The 13,173-nt window shown below is 44.3% G+C and overlaps 1 protein-coding gene across 1 annotated transcript in view; it reads right to left on the bottom strand.

The window, feature by feature from the left end:
* Positions 7,098-13,173, bottom strand: part of LOC8084794 (two-component response regulator ORR24) — a 35,026-nt gene continuing 28,950 nt past the window's right edge. Inside the window, exons 3-9 of the mRNA XM_002442967.2 lie at positions 11,707-11,781; positions 11,501-11,614; positions 11,206-11,364; positions 8,664-9,044; positions 8,498-8,574; positions 7,506-8,375; positions 7,098-7,160 (exon numbers count right to left, since the gene is read on the bottom strand). Of these exons, the coding sequence (XP_002443012.2) occupies positions 7,098-7,160; positions 7,506-8,375; positions 8,498-8,574; positions 8,664-9,044; positions 11,206-11,364; positions 11,501-11,614; positions 11,707-11,781 (1,739 nt within the window). The remainder of the gene's footprint in view (positions 7,161-7,505; positions 8,376-8,497; positions 8,575-8,663; positions 9,045-11,205; positions 11,365-11,500; positions 11,615-11,706; positions 11,782-13,173) is intronic.

Consider the following 13,173-nt stretch of genomic DNA (forward strand, 5'->3'; position numbering starts at 1 on the left):
TGGAATTGCTTCTCTAGATCGGCCCAAGTAATTATTGAGTTGGGAGGTAACGATATGAACCAAGTAAAGGCCGATCCAGACAATGATGACGAAAATAGACGAACCCTCAATTCGTCCCTGTTACCAGCCTCTCCGCATTGAATAATGAACCTGTTGACATGCTCCATGGTTGACGTGTCGTCCTGTCCGGAAAACTTTGTAAAATCCGGTACCTTGTACCGATGTGGAAGCGGGATCAAATCATACGCGGGAGGATACGGTGTCCGATAAGAATAAGTGTTGACTTTGGGTTTTATCCCAAATTGTTCCCTCATTACTTCAGCAATCTTATCGGCCCAATATGCATCGGCATCTTGCCGATGAGGCGGCTGCGGATCTGGCACTTGGTGGCGAACCTCCACGTGTCTGTTCGGGACGTGATCTGCACGGAACATTGTATTGATCACCTGTCCTCCAATCTGCGGACCACCAAACTGCTGTCCACCTATTGGCTGTCCTCCGAGTTGCTGTCCAAAATTCATTGGCTGGTTGGGAATCCCCTGACCTTGGAACCCGGGATAGACCTGCCCTTGCTGGAACCCTGTAGTCTGGTAACTCTGCTGGGGCGATTGTGGAAAGGCTTGCTGTCCAAGCCATCCATTATTAGCGTTCATCGGCATAGGTGCTGCCGATGATTGGTAATTGGGTACCGTCGTTGAATTGACATACCCCGACTGGGCCATAGGCCTCTGTTGCATCAGCATTGACTCTGCCGATGCGTTGGGCATCTGGAACATTAAATCTTGAGGATTTCCAGTGTGAGGCCTTGCAGTAGTAGTTGTGGTATACCGAGGACTCTGGTTCACCGGCGCATTGGGAGGTGCCGATGTCATAGGAGTTTTGCCCCACAATCTCTGCCGATGCGTTGGGCATCTGGAACATATCTGTTGTCAGTTTATGCTGCCCAACTGAAATTTGTGGGTTGGTTGCCATCGGCATAGATAGTGCACCAGTAGTCCCCAATGTACTTGGAGGGACGGCAGATTGTGCACTTGCATTCGTCAAGGCAGCCGATGGAGCCGTGACCTCTGGTGCCGTTGGCTGATGATGGGAGGGGCCCACATAATCTGGTGGGATTTGTCCTTCCTTGAAAGTTCTTGCCACAGCATTGAAAACCGTATTAGACAGTACACCAGCTTGGTTAATCAACGCTCGATTGATGGCATTGTCAACCATATCTTGAAGCTTGCCAGGATTGGCGTCAAAGGTAACCTGCCGTGGTGCCGGCAGTGCATCTTTCTGGACCACTTCGCCGCTCCTGTTTATGCTGAAAGACCTCAGGCATTGCTGCTTGAACTCTTCCATGGCTTGGGCAATAGCTTGCTTCTCCTCATCCTTGAGGTTGGCCTCCGTCACGGGGATGACGTTCTCTTGATCGAGGTCAGAGATCGACATGTTGATCTTGATCTTGAATCCTGTCCCACTGGGCGTGCCAAAAGATGTGTTGATGCAAAACTGATCTGCAAACACAAAGGGCTAATACCCAATTCAAACGTTAAGGCGTGCCAGCCGATTTGACCTTACTATCGGCAAAGGTGATAACTCGAATACTTTAGTCCTGACAACAGCGATGCGCCCGGATGTCACGGCTAAGAGGTACTCACGCGGAACTCGAGAACACACCGAGCTTAAGTCGACGAATTCATGTGTTGATGCAAAACTGATCTGCAAACACAAAGGGCTAATACCCGATTCAAACGTTAAGGCGTGCCAGCCGATTTGACCTTACTATCGGCAAAGGTGATAACTCGAATACTTTAGTCCTGACAACAGCGATGCGCCCGGATGTCACGGCTAAGAGGTACTCACGCGGAACTCGAGAACACGCCGAGCTTAAGTCGACGAATTCCTAAGAACTCGTAATAAAAGGAAAAAAGTATGACGAAGTCGTCGAAAAGTAGATGCTGGAATATGAGTAAAAACGTGTGTTTTATTGATTTCTTTCTTGTTTTTTTATTACAAGGCCCTAGGGTCTATATTTATACCCTGCTCAAAGAGCTACAACCAGACACGATTAGAATTCGAATTCCAAATTATACGGAATCCGTATACAAAATGATGCAAATAATTAAGGAAATAACAAAACTATCCCTCGTGACAAACCGAAACTCCTCCACATAACGACCGGCAGCTTCCAGACTCCTCCTTTGCATCATCGGCAGATCCTTTGCCATAGTCATCGGCAGACTTTCTTATCTAGCCATCGGCACCATATTACTGCCTGTCACATTCAACTTCTCCCTCATCGGCAACCATCCTCATCGGCAACCCGCATCGTACTGCCATCTTATCCTGCCATCCTAGACACGTGCCCAAAAACGGTGTCAACAAAGCCATTATTGGAGTTTTTTATTCTTGGGCTTCTTCTTACCTCTAATTCCAGCACTACAGGAGTTGTTCTCTTTGAAGCTCTCTTTTTTGGTGAGATTTCTTTTTCCTTTCCAGAATCTGCCAGACAATTAAAACTGTGATCAGGTCGAGTTGGTGGTATTTTAAACTCAATTTCCCCAAATTCAGGACAGTTTAGAGTTAATGACAAGCCAGCTTTTAGTAGATTCCTTATCCAATCAAAATTAGCAGGATTCAACAGTTGGAGGATAAAGAAATTAGTTCTAGGTATGCTTGTTTGGAGGTAGGATGCGTTACCTGAAGTGAAGTAGTTAGCCCATAGCCTGTTGGTTTCAGCAGAAACAGTCTGCAACCAGGCCATTGCATCCTCCATCTGCTGTCCAGCTGACTGAGCCTCTCTTGGGACACTACTTCCTTGGCTCTGATAAAAGTTGTCAGCCACCATAGCTTGCAGAATTTCGTTGTCAACTGGGAGGAAGTGCCTTGGAGCCAAGCCTGATTCTTGCACAAATTGGTGGGCCTGGATGATTTTCTGGCCCAGCAAAATACTCAGGTTGGGCTATTCTTGTTGGGCTATAATTGCAAGGGGCCCAATTAGTTTCTCTTGATGTGGCTGTTCAGGATGGGCTTCATCTGCAGCTGGCCCAACTACCTCAGTGGCCTGTGGTTCTGGCCCATTCTCACTGATTTGAAAGTTGGCGCCCAATCTAATCTCTCCTTCCTGTTCTGCATCTGTAGAGGCTACCTGATTTTCTCCTATCATCTGGTTCTAATCTCTAGCTGTTCCATTTTCAGAGCTTTCAATCATATCCTCGGATCCAAGAAGCTGGTGTGGTGGTGTGGCTAGATTTCCTCCATAAGAACTGGACTGGGGATCCCAACTGTAAGTTGAGATCAACATTATCTTCTTGAACTTGGTTTAGGTTCAGTTCTTGTTCTTCATGCACTTCTAAGGCCAGTTCCAGGTTGATGTTCTCCTCTATCTGGGGTTGCTGGTTAAGTAGGTAGACTTCTCCCTGATCCTGTAGGAGGTACCTGATCTGTTCTCCTTGTCCAAAAGGACCGTTCTCCACAGGATGAATGAGCAAAGGGTCAAGGTCTTGATTGATGTCTGGTTCATTCAGGTTCAGAAGTTCATTTTGATTCACTTGTTCCACCTGATTGACAATGGGAATCAGGTTCTGCTCTACCTGATTCAGAATGTCTTCTGCTTGATTGAGCATCATTTATGCCTGTAAGAGTTCCTGAGCTGCATTCTGTCCCTCATTCTGGTCTGCAATATCTTCAATTTATTGATTGTTGCCTTGGTCTGGCCAAGGTTCCCAATCTACATTGTCCAGTCCATGTGCCTGCAAACCATTACCAAGGGCAGGCTGTCCCAAATCAAAGGGCAGGGGGTGCTCAATGATGTTATTCTTAGTAAAAGGATCAGGAGCCTGGGTCACTTCATTGGGATCCTTCTGACTAAGCACTTCACACTGAATCATGAAACATTCTCCCCCACTGTATCTAGGTCTTCAAGCACAACAAACTACGGGACCTGTGTGACATCCCTGACCCTTGCTCTAACCAGTGTGGTTGCCTCCAAACCTTCTACTACTTGAATTAGCAGGACCCGTGCGAAATCAGCCAGAGCTTGCTGCACCTACCTCTCACAGAGGTAATCCCGAGGGAAATCAAGAGAAGCCAGCATTCATGGTTGTGACCTCAGCACTACGCCAGTTTCTTCCTCTATCATGCTTGATGAAGGTGACCAGGACATTATCAAACACATGAGGGCTGTCAAGCACCAAGGCATCACTAGCATGAGCATGCACGAGCCGGACCATAACTTGTCCCAAACTAGTCATCTGAATATCTAGGAAGGGGACTCTTGCAACTTCTTGTAGAAATCTCTAAGGACTGTCCGGGTGTTAGCAAAGTGCATGGGATTACCAGGCAAGGGGTCGATGGTGACGATCGCTAGGTTTTCATTCCTGGCAAGCGGGTGCATCGGGGCCACCGCCCTACAATAGAACCTTCAGTTTGCCACCTCCTGGACCTCCAGGTGCCTCGGTAGGAATGGCGCAAGGTCCGCGCGTTGAAACACCATGATTTTAGTGGTGATCGGCTAATTGAGGTCAGGAAGTTGGCAATGGCAAAGGGGAAGAGTGGGGTTTTTTGGCACAGTTACTGTGGTTGTGTCACCGAAGTGAGAGGAAGACGAAGGGAATGAGGGGAAGAGTGTCCAGCCAGACAGTTCTGGAGCACCGAGAAGCCGGTTATCATTCACTGTGTTGGGCCAGCACGTGCAATTGGGCATTGTAGTTTTAGAATTAATGCAGAGTGGAGTGGGCTGTTGGCTAGTAGGATAGCCAGAGCCAGGATTGAAGGTGGGTGGGCGCCAGTCTCAACACAACGCCACACTTGCTTAGGTGCAGTAGCCTTTCTTGGATTGTTAATCACAAGATTTTGTTGCCTATGGTGAGATTTGAAGGTATAGCAATAGGAGGCTATGTGTCCGGGCTTAAGGCATGCCCGGTATCTGATAGGCTGGTCGCACTTGACTCGCCAGTGTAGGTGAGAGAGGCAACAAGTGCAGTGCCGGGTTTGTCCCCTGTCAGTGTGGACAAAGGTGTGGGGTGCAACCGGGGGTTTAGGGATATTACGTTGCATGTAGGATTTTGCATGTCCACCGCCTAGAGGGGTGCTATTGGCTCTGGATAAACAGGAGGGTTGTCCGTGAGAAATTTGAAAAAACCCATCCGTCACGCGTTGCTCCGGGGCAGCAAGGTTATGGCCATGGCCGGCCATGTCGGTGCCATGGTTTCTGGGATCAGGATCATAGGCGTGGATCACCTGCTTTCCTTTGCCAAGAGGGACAACATTGGCACCCGACTGGATGGAAACCACGTTAGGGGGCATGGGGTTGGAGGAAGAACTAGCCGTTCTATGGATGTTAAGGGCATCAACGTATGAGCGCTGAGGCTGTTTTTGTTGACTCCAAGAGTCCTCCTCGCGCAAGAACATGCTGAATTCTCTCCTCCAGTTAGGGCCCCCATTTCCCCAAAGAAAGAAATAAACTTTGAAGGCATCATAGGAGAAGAATTGGAGTGAAGCAATGAACCGGCCCACCTTTTTGGAAGAGACAACGAATTTGAACATTCGATCGCTGAGCTGAGAGACGAAAAAACAAGGGGCAGAGCCCCCAAGAGCAGCTTGGAGGAGATGGCCCACCGACATGGCGGTGAGGTGAAACTTGCATCTACCGAAAGCCGCCACGAGAATGAAGGAGAAGCGATCAAGAATAGGATTCGTAACCGGCACCACCAGGCGGTGTCGGATACGTTCCTCCATTGCTGCCCCAGTGAAAGGCCGAGAAGCTCCATATGGAGGGTGGTGCCAGGTCTCATACCTGGGCGAAGGTTGGCCATGTAGGGCAGCCAAGCTTAGTAATCCACCATTTCTGTTAGAAGAGCAGTCCACCAAGCTTGGCGATGAAGGCGAACAACAGTGTAGGTGTCGGTGTAGAATGCGCACGGAGAACACCGGCAATGCACTCGCCGTGGCAGGGTGCCTGACTCCGTGAGATGTTAGGCAAGCCCCGCGTCGACAGAGAAGAAAGGGCCAACCACTGGGTTGGCGTCATCGGCATGACCACGCCGGCGACGGAGGAGACGATGGCACTTAGGCTCCCCTGGGGGGCACCCTAGGAGGCATTTCGCAGTCTCACTCTTCCACCTAACTAAAGTTTTGGAAGGCCTTTGCATCTAAGGAAAACGCGTGCATGCTGCCAAGCTGTGGCTACTGGAAAAAGCTTCTATGAAGTTCTCTCACTTAGGAGCAGAACCCACCTGTCATCCTCACCACATTCATCTTCCTCCTCTCCACGGCATGTAGCAGAGTTGGGGATCGCCGGCCAGGGCGCGACAGCCTGAGCACGCAGGAGGGGCCATGCCACAGCTCCGTTTGCGTTGATGTAAAGGAAATAAAACATTGTTTTTACCTTTGTATAAAACAATTTGAAAAGAAAAATGACCTTTTCTTTCTCATACACAAGACTATCAGCAGAGGAAATTATGATGACATAAGGTGATCTGTCAATAAGTCATGAGCATCAGGAACAGTTTGATTCAACCAGGCATACATGAATTATGAATTGAAGGTTCCTTCATGTCCTGCACTACTATTTGGCTCTGATTGTAGCAATGAACAATGACACTATGTCTCACTTATTCTGTCTGTTCTAGTGTTCCATTAAAATTGATATGGGATATCAGTCTAATTTCAAGAAATAGCAGCATTTTATTGATTTAAAAACAGATGAAATACAACAGTTCAAATAGTTCATGAAAATCATACCACTACATAGCTAAAACACACATGAAAACTACATCTGTCTTACATAACTTTGTCTATGATTACAACTTAAAAAAGGACCCCTAAGAGGGATGGGCTGTTTAATATAAAAATAAAATGGCCAAGAGGAACACATAGGTCGGGGGCTGGCAAGGTGGCACACCCACACCTCCTTCCAACTTAAGACCATAGGTTAAAAGCTACAGCTGATACAAGAGAGAACCAACATGACTACACTAGAGAAACATGGGGATTCCATCCAAGATGGCCTACTCCTAGCTGGCCTACTACAAATAGTGCAAATTTGCACATACACAACATGCGAGAACCATGAACTGTCAGAAGCTAGGCAATGCAGAAACATCTCTCTTCTAGAGTAAAGGGGCAAATTCCCAGTCCCTGTCAATCAAAGAATCATCATTGTTGATGAAATCCTGCTGAAAGAAAACAAGTCCAGTTAGATATACATCATATAAGTAGTAGTCATCAATTCTACATGCATATCCTTAGTCTAGACAGGGTAAATTGAAAATAAGCTAGAAATTTAACATATCTTATGGTCCGGTTATGCATGAACAAGCATAATGAATCTAAGCAATGCACTGAGTACTAACAACTAGAAGTATTTTTCTTATTTAACTAGTAGTAATTAAGATGACATTAATTAGGTAAATTCCTCATGTGTTAATTTACTTTTGCACAAAAATGTGAAATGGAATAAAATGAAATTAAGGACAGAGATAGATTTTATGCATAAAAAGGAGGAGAGAGGATCTTACTTGATTAACCAAGGAAGCAAGGAAATCATCCAAGTCATCACTCTCCACATTCTGTGCCTCACTTGTTCCCATGAGGAATTCATTGATGTTATTCAGTTGGTCACTAACAGCTTGATGATTAATGGTGCTACCATCATGGTGGTTGTCACTTGCACCACCGCCATTCAGCACCTGGGTCAGCATTGCAGAATTGTCTATCTGAAGGTCAGGTCTAGTGCTTGAAGAAATAGCCAAAGCAGAATTGCCGTTCGGTGTCAATGTAGAGTGTGTATTGTTCCCAAAGCTAAATGGTGCCACCTGCTCTACTGGTACGTCTTTCCCCATGATTCCTGTGATTTTTTTCTGATACTCATTTCCAAAAGTTGGTACCTGTCCAGAGGAGTGTGCAAGTCTAGACAACTGGTTGATCTTGAAAATGTTATCCTGTGTAGGATCTTCAGGCTTTCCAACATCATGACCAAGATCAGAAAACCTTGATGGCACATCAGCTTTCCAAGAGTTGCTAGGTCCTGCAAATTGGTGAACTTCCCTAGCAACCTCGTTAAATTGGCCAGCAGAACATGATTGAAGCTGAACCGAAGGCTGTTTCACCAACTCGGGAGATTGCAATGGTAAATGGCCGGAAGGAGCCAGTATGTCACCATTTGCTATGTCTTCATAAGGAATACCTCTGCTTGATCCCAAAATCTTTCCACGCAATATACTCGCATAGGAGCTGCAAGAACGAGGCAAAGAATGGTTTCTTGATCTCGGAGAGCCAATGAAGGTGGGGCCATACATGTTTCCCCGCAACGCTTCAGTTTCATCAGCAAACGGATTAGAATTCCTTAGTTTGCCATCACCGAGCTTTCTGAGATAGATTCGGTACTTCTAGAATCACAAAATAGGAAAAACATTTTGTTAAGAAACAAGTTTTATTCAAATATATTTAACAATAATATAGTAGATTGGAACACAAGCATGGTGATCGAGCATAAGAGTAGAAACCAAACCTGCAGATGACTAGCGACATTCTCTCTAGTAAGACCTTCCACATTCATGATTGCTAATATCTTCTTTGGAGCAGCCCCTGCATTTACAATAACAAAATATTTGTTAAGAGAAACATATTTAACTGAAAATTTGTTGTTAGATAAAGCCATGAACGTGAGAACTTACTGTCGATGCCAATCTGACTGACAGCTTCTACAAACTTCTGATGTAGTTGACCACACCACTGGACCCTTTGCTTCTTCTGGGCTGATGTGTTCTCGCTGTCCTCATCAGCAACATCCACAACCTTTTTGTTTTTCTTTGAATACTTGTTTCTATGGTTTGCTCCATCCTTCATACCTTTATCACCATTCCCATATCGTAACTTCTGAACATCATCATCACTGCCACTGTTGATGTTGTTCTGTGGATCATTCATACTATTCTTCACCACGTGTGTCCATATGCCCCTAAGTTGTTCAAGGCGCACTGGTTTTACCATATAATCACATGCCCCATGCTTTATCCCTTTCATAATAGTTTGTGTCTCGCTGTTTGCGGATAGCACTGCATGACATAAGGCAACATATGTAAATTATCTCATACAGAAGTCAACAAGGTCAATAGACTACAACAATGAATGATCTGGTGGGCTTCATGTTCAATTGACTAGTCACATTTTTCAATCTCTGTTTTCTTTAGGCATTACATTTGTCGTTTACTTTCATTTTTAACAAAATATGTCATATACCTAGTAAATGCAATTCTTTGTCATTTCCACTTTTATCATTTCAAATAACTTCATAAAAGAAACTTTACAAATTTATTAGAATGGGGCATTGTTCACATCCTTATGGAAATGACTAGTTATTACGAAAATCGATAGTAATGAACCAAACTGCAGGTGAGAAATTCGGAAGTTATCTTGGTTGCACCTAGAGCTTACTAATCCATAGCAACGTATGAAACTGCGCGCACATAAATGACATGATTCAATTGTTAACTGATTGCTCCTATCACTTAAATATGGACAAATGGTAGGACACGAAACTACAAGAAACAACATTTAGTAGTTACTGATTGCTCCTACTACATACAAACAAAAAGTAGCATATCAAATGAACAACAAACAACAGTTTTCTAGCTAGATTGACTCAGTGATTTGGATTTGGATTTGTTGAAAATTTCTTTTGCAGCTGAAATTAATGGAATTCTAGTTTTGATCCAAATTGTAGTAAAAAAACTTAGATGAAATCTGAAAATGTAAATTTCTAAATGGTTTACTAATATGCTTCCTACTTTGCATTTACAACTTATGTGTTGTTTGGTCGACATATTTTGTAATGTGATGGGTAATAGATGATGTTAAATCATGTTTGTCTAAGTCCAGTTGTAATCAGATATCACGCAGGGAACTGATACCAGCCTATTAAAATTTGTTTCCACTCGCACTCGAGTGTGAATTATTACCATTGACATTTACGTTATAGTTCTTAACCAAACAATTCGTTAGCCCTAGGCCACAAGCTAGTGGACAATCTTCGGTTATGGCTAGAACGAGTAGCTGGTTTGGACAGTAACTTTTTCCCCTCTTAAGTGCAAGAAAATTAAAGAAAAAATATGGTTTAGACGATAAATCTACCCCAAGACTAATTAGACATAGGAAAGGGTGCTTACTGAATCAGCAAAGTGTATAACAACAATACAACTCCAAAAGAAAGATACTCCCTCCGGTTGCAAAATCATGTCATTTTGGGTAAGCTTTGGTCGAAAACAACAAACATTATTAAATTTTAAGTTAATGACTCTTAAGATATAAGTTATATGTATAGATTTGTATTCAAAACACTTGCAAAAGCTCATGAATTCAAAGAATTTTAGGAAATATTCTAGAACAAATTAGAGGTCAAAGATACACATTGACCTTTTAGTGAAACAAATATATGCATCATGAACCGTGCAAAGTCAAATGTGAAATTTATTTTTGACCAAATGGTAGTACTTAAGGATTTTTTGGCAAAATAATTTTCTTTTCGACAAACCAACCAATGGTAGTGCACAAAACGACAAATAAGAAAATTTAATTACATATAGGGAAACCTAACTAAAACTAGAGTTTTGGGTGGGTGAGTTGGGTCTCTTGACCCATGTATCTTTTTCCTCTACCTTAATGAAATGACGCGCAGTTCTCCTGCGCTGTTCAAAAAAAACTAAAACTAGAAACATCAATGAGAGGTCGACTTGGCTGTAAACATATACACACATAAGTATAAAAAAATAATTTTACTGGGCTGATAATGCGCTTATGAACAAAAATTAACAGTCTAATGGACTTCGAGAACGGACAGAGTTTTAGTTTCCATGCAATGCTTACAAACAAACTGTGAATATGAAGCTACAAATGAAGTAGCCAGCTCCATTGTACTTAGCACTTAGGAACAGATGGTGACATACAAAACAAGAACACAAACAGTTATTAGCTTGATTGTATCTGAACACATGCACCAAAAAAATCAAGATTTGTGATTGGCATATGTATCATTTATTGATATCCTACCCAAACTTTCATAACCAATAGCTCTGTTGAGTTATAATAATCAATCCATTCAACGCATCTATCCAGAAAAATGGTAGTATTACAAATTCTGAGGATTTCTATTGTCTGCACGATCAGAAGAATGACATGCATAAAAATGGGAAAATGAGTTTGAGTGAGGGCTGGCTTTACTGATGACTGGGAGATCCATCTCCAGGCCGATGAGCTCAAGGAGCTTGAAGCCGTCCATGTTGGGCATGATGACGTCGCTGATCACCAGGTCAAACTGGTTCCCCTCCTTTCTCTCCCTGAGCATGTCCAATGCCGTCCTGGCGTCCGACACCACCGTTGCTGCGTCGCACCACCAAAATTCCAACCGTAAAAACAAAATCACCCAACCATCAAAATTTTCATCGTCTGACCTAAAATTATATCACAATGGAATGGGCAAGATAGGGGCGGCTAAGAAGAAGGCAAGAACACACACCGTTGTAGTTGCAATATTTGAGTTGCCTCTCTAGGATCTTGAGGCAGACACGGTCATCATCGACGGCAAGCACACGCAGTCCCGCTGGGAACGTGTCTGCGTCCATCTCTTCACCTATATAAAAAATGTACAAGATTAGTTTCAAGAAAGCAACCGCCGACTACCAAATCCTAGAAAGGAACCCGAGAAGACTCAAACTTCCTTACCTGCTGAAACAGTTTCCTTCCAAGAACCTCCAGGAAACAACAAAGACAGGGAAAGCAAAGTGAGCGTGGTGATTTCTGTGTGAAGATTGAAGAAGAGCAATGCAGCGAGTGCGAGGGGAAGGGGGGATTTATAGTAGGGGCAAGGGGGATTGGGGCAGGAGCGTGGATCGGAATGGATGCACATGGCTGCAAAGATGGAAGGTGTTCATCCTTGCGATGTGGAGTTTTCCTCGCATTAATTACTGCCTTAGCTAAGCACCAGCCTTGGCCTTGCTGGGTTTGCTCGTAGCTTGTGTATTGTGGTTCGCTTCAGTTTCTTGATGGATGAAAAACTACCCAAACCACCCAAGAATTACCCATGGTTTAAGAATTGTGGTCTGCAGCGGAGTCCTGAGGGAGGGGAAAGGGGGATCAGGGGAGAGGCACGGATTAGAATGCAGGCGTGCGGCTGCAAAGATGGAAAGCCTTCATCCTTGAGAGATGTCCATTAATTCTTGCCTTTCATTATCCTTTGCTACCACCACCAGCCTTAGCCTTGTTGGGTTTGCTGCTTGCTTGTGTGCTGTGGTTTGCTGCAGTTTGTTGATGGATGGAAAACCAGCCAAAGCACCCAAGAATCGCAAATGGTTTAAGAATAATGGTATGATGGGGCAAGGGGGACTGGGGGTGGAACACAGATCAGAATGCATGCGCGCAGCTGCAAAAATGGAAGGTGGTCATCCTTGTGATGTGCATTAATTCCCGCCTTCAGTTATCCTGTGCTTTGACCACCAGCCTTAGCTTTGCTAGGTTTGCTCATCGCTTGTGGGCTGTGGTTCGCTTCAGTTTTGATGGATGGAAAACCAGCCAAACCACCTAAGAATCGCCCATGGTTTAAGAATTGCAGTCTGCAGCAATTGGAGATATCCATCATGCTTTAATTTCATGAGTCTCGATGCGCACTATCGATCGGCCACACAATTTGTTTTCTGTTGGTGCATCGACTACGTGGAGAGGTGCCAGCAGGGGAGTCATGCGGATCATGGTATGGCAAGCGCTGACCTAGTGATAACAATGTGGTCCATGCTAATCAACCTGCGTATCTTCTAGATCGTTTATTTACTATATGTAAATAGGGAATTAATAAACATTTTTAGGGTTTAGTTTTGAACACAAAAGACTGAAAGGATTGTTTCATATACAGCTTAATAGGATTAATAGAATACTCATACTAACAAGCTACAACTTCATTTTCGGAAGCCCATCTCCAAAGAACTCAAGTTAAGCGTGCTTGGCCTAGAGAAATTTAGGGATGAGTGACCGACTGAGAAGTTCTTCTCGGGTGCGCACGAGTGAGGACAAAGCGTGCAAAAAAGATTAGTGTTGGTCTGTGAGGGTTGAATATGTCTTAGAAAAGCTACCAGATGTAAGTGGGCCCGACCTCATGGAGGCGGGACGTTGTAGAATAGTATCAGAGCCGACTCTTGC

Source organism: Sorghum bicolor, chromosome 8 (assembly GCF_000003195.3).
Source record: "Sorghum bicolor cultivar BTx623 chromosome 8, Sorghum_bicolor_NCBIv3, whole genome shotgun sequence".
Lineage (NCBI taxonomy): Eukaryota > Viridiplantae > Streptophyta > Magnoliopsida > Poales > Poaceae > Sorghum > Sorghum bicolor.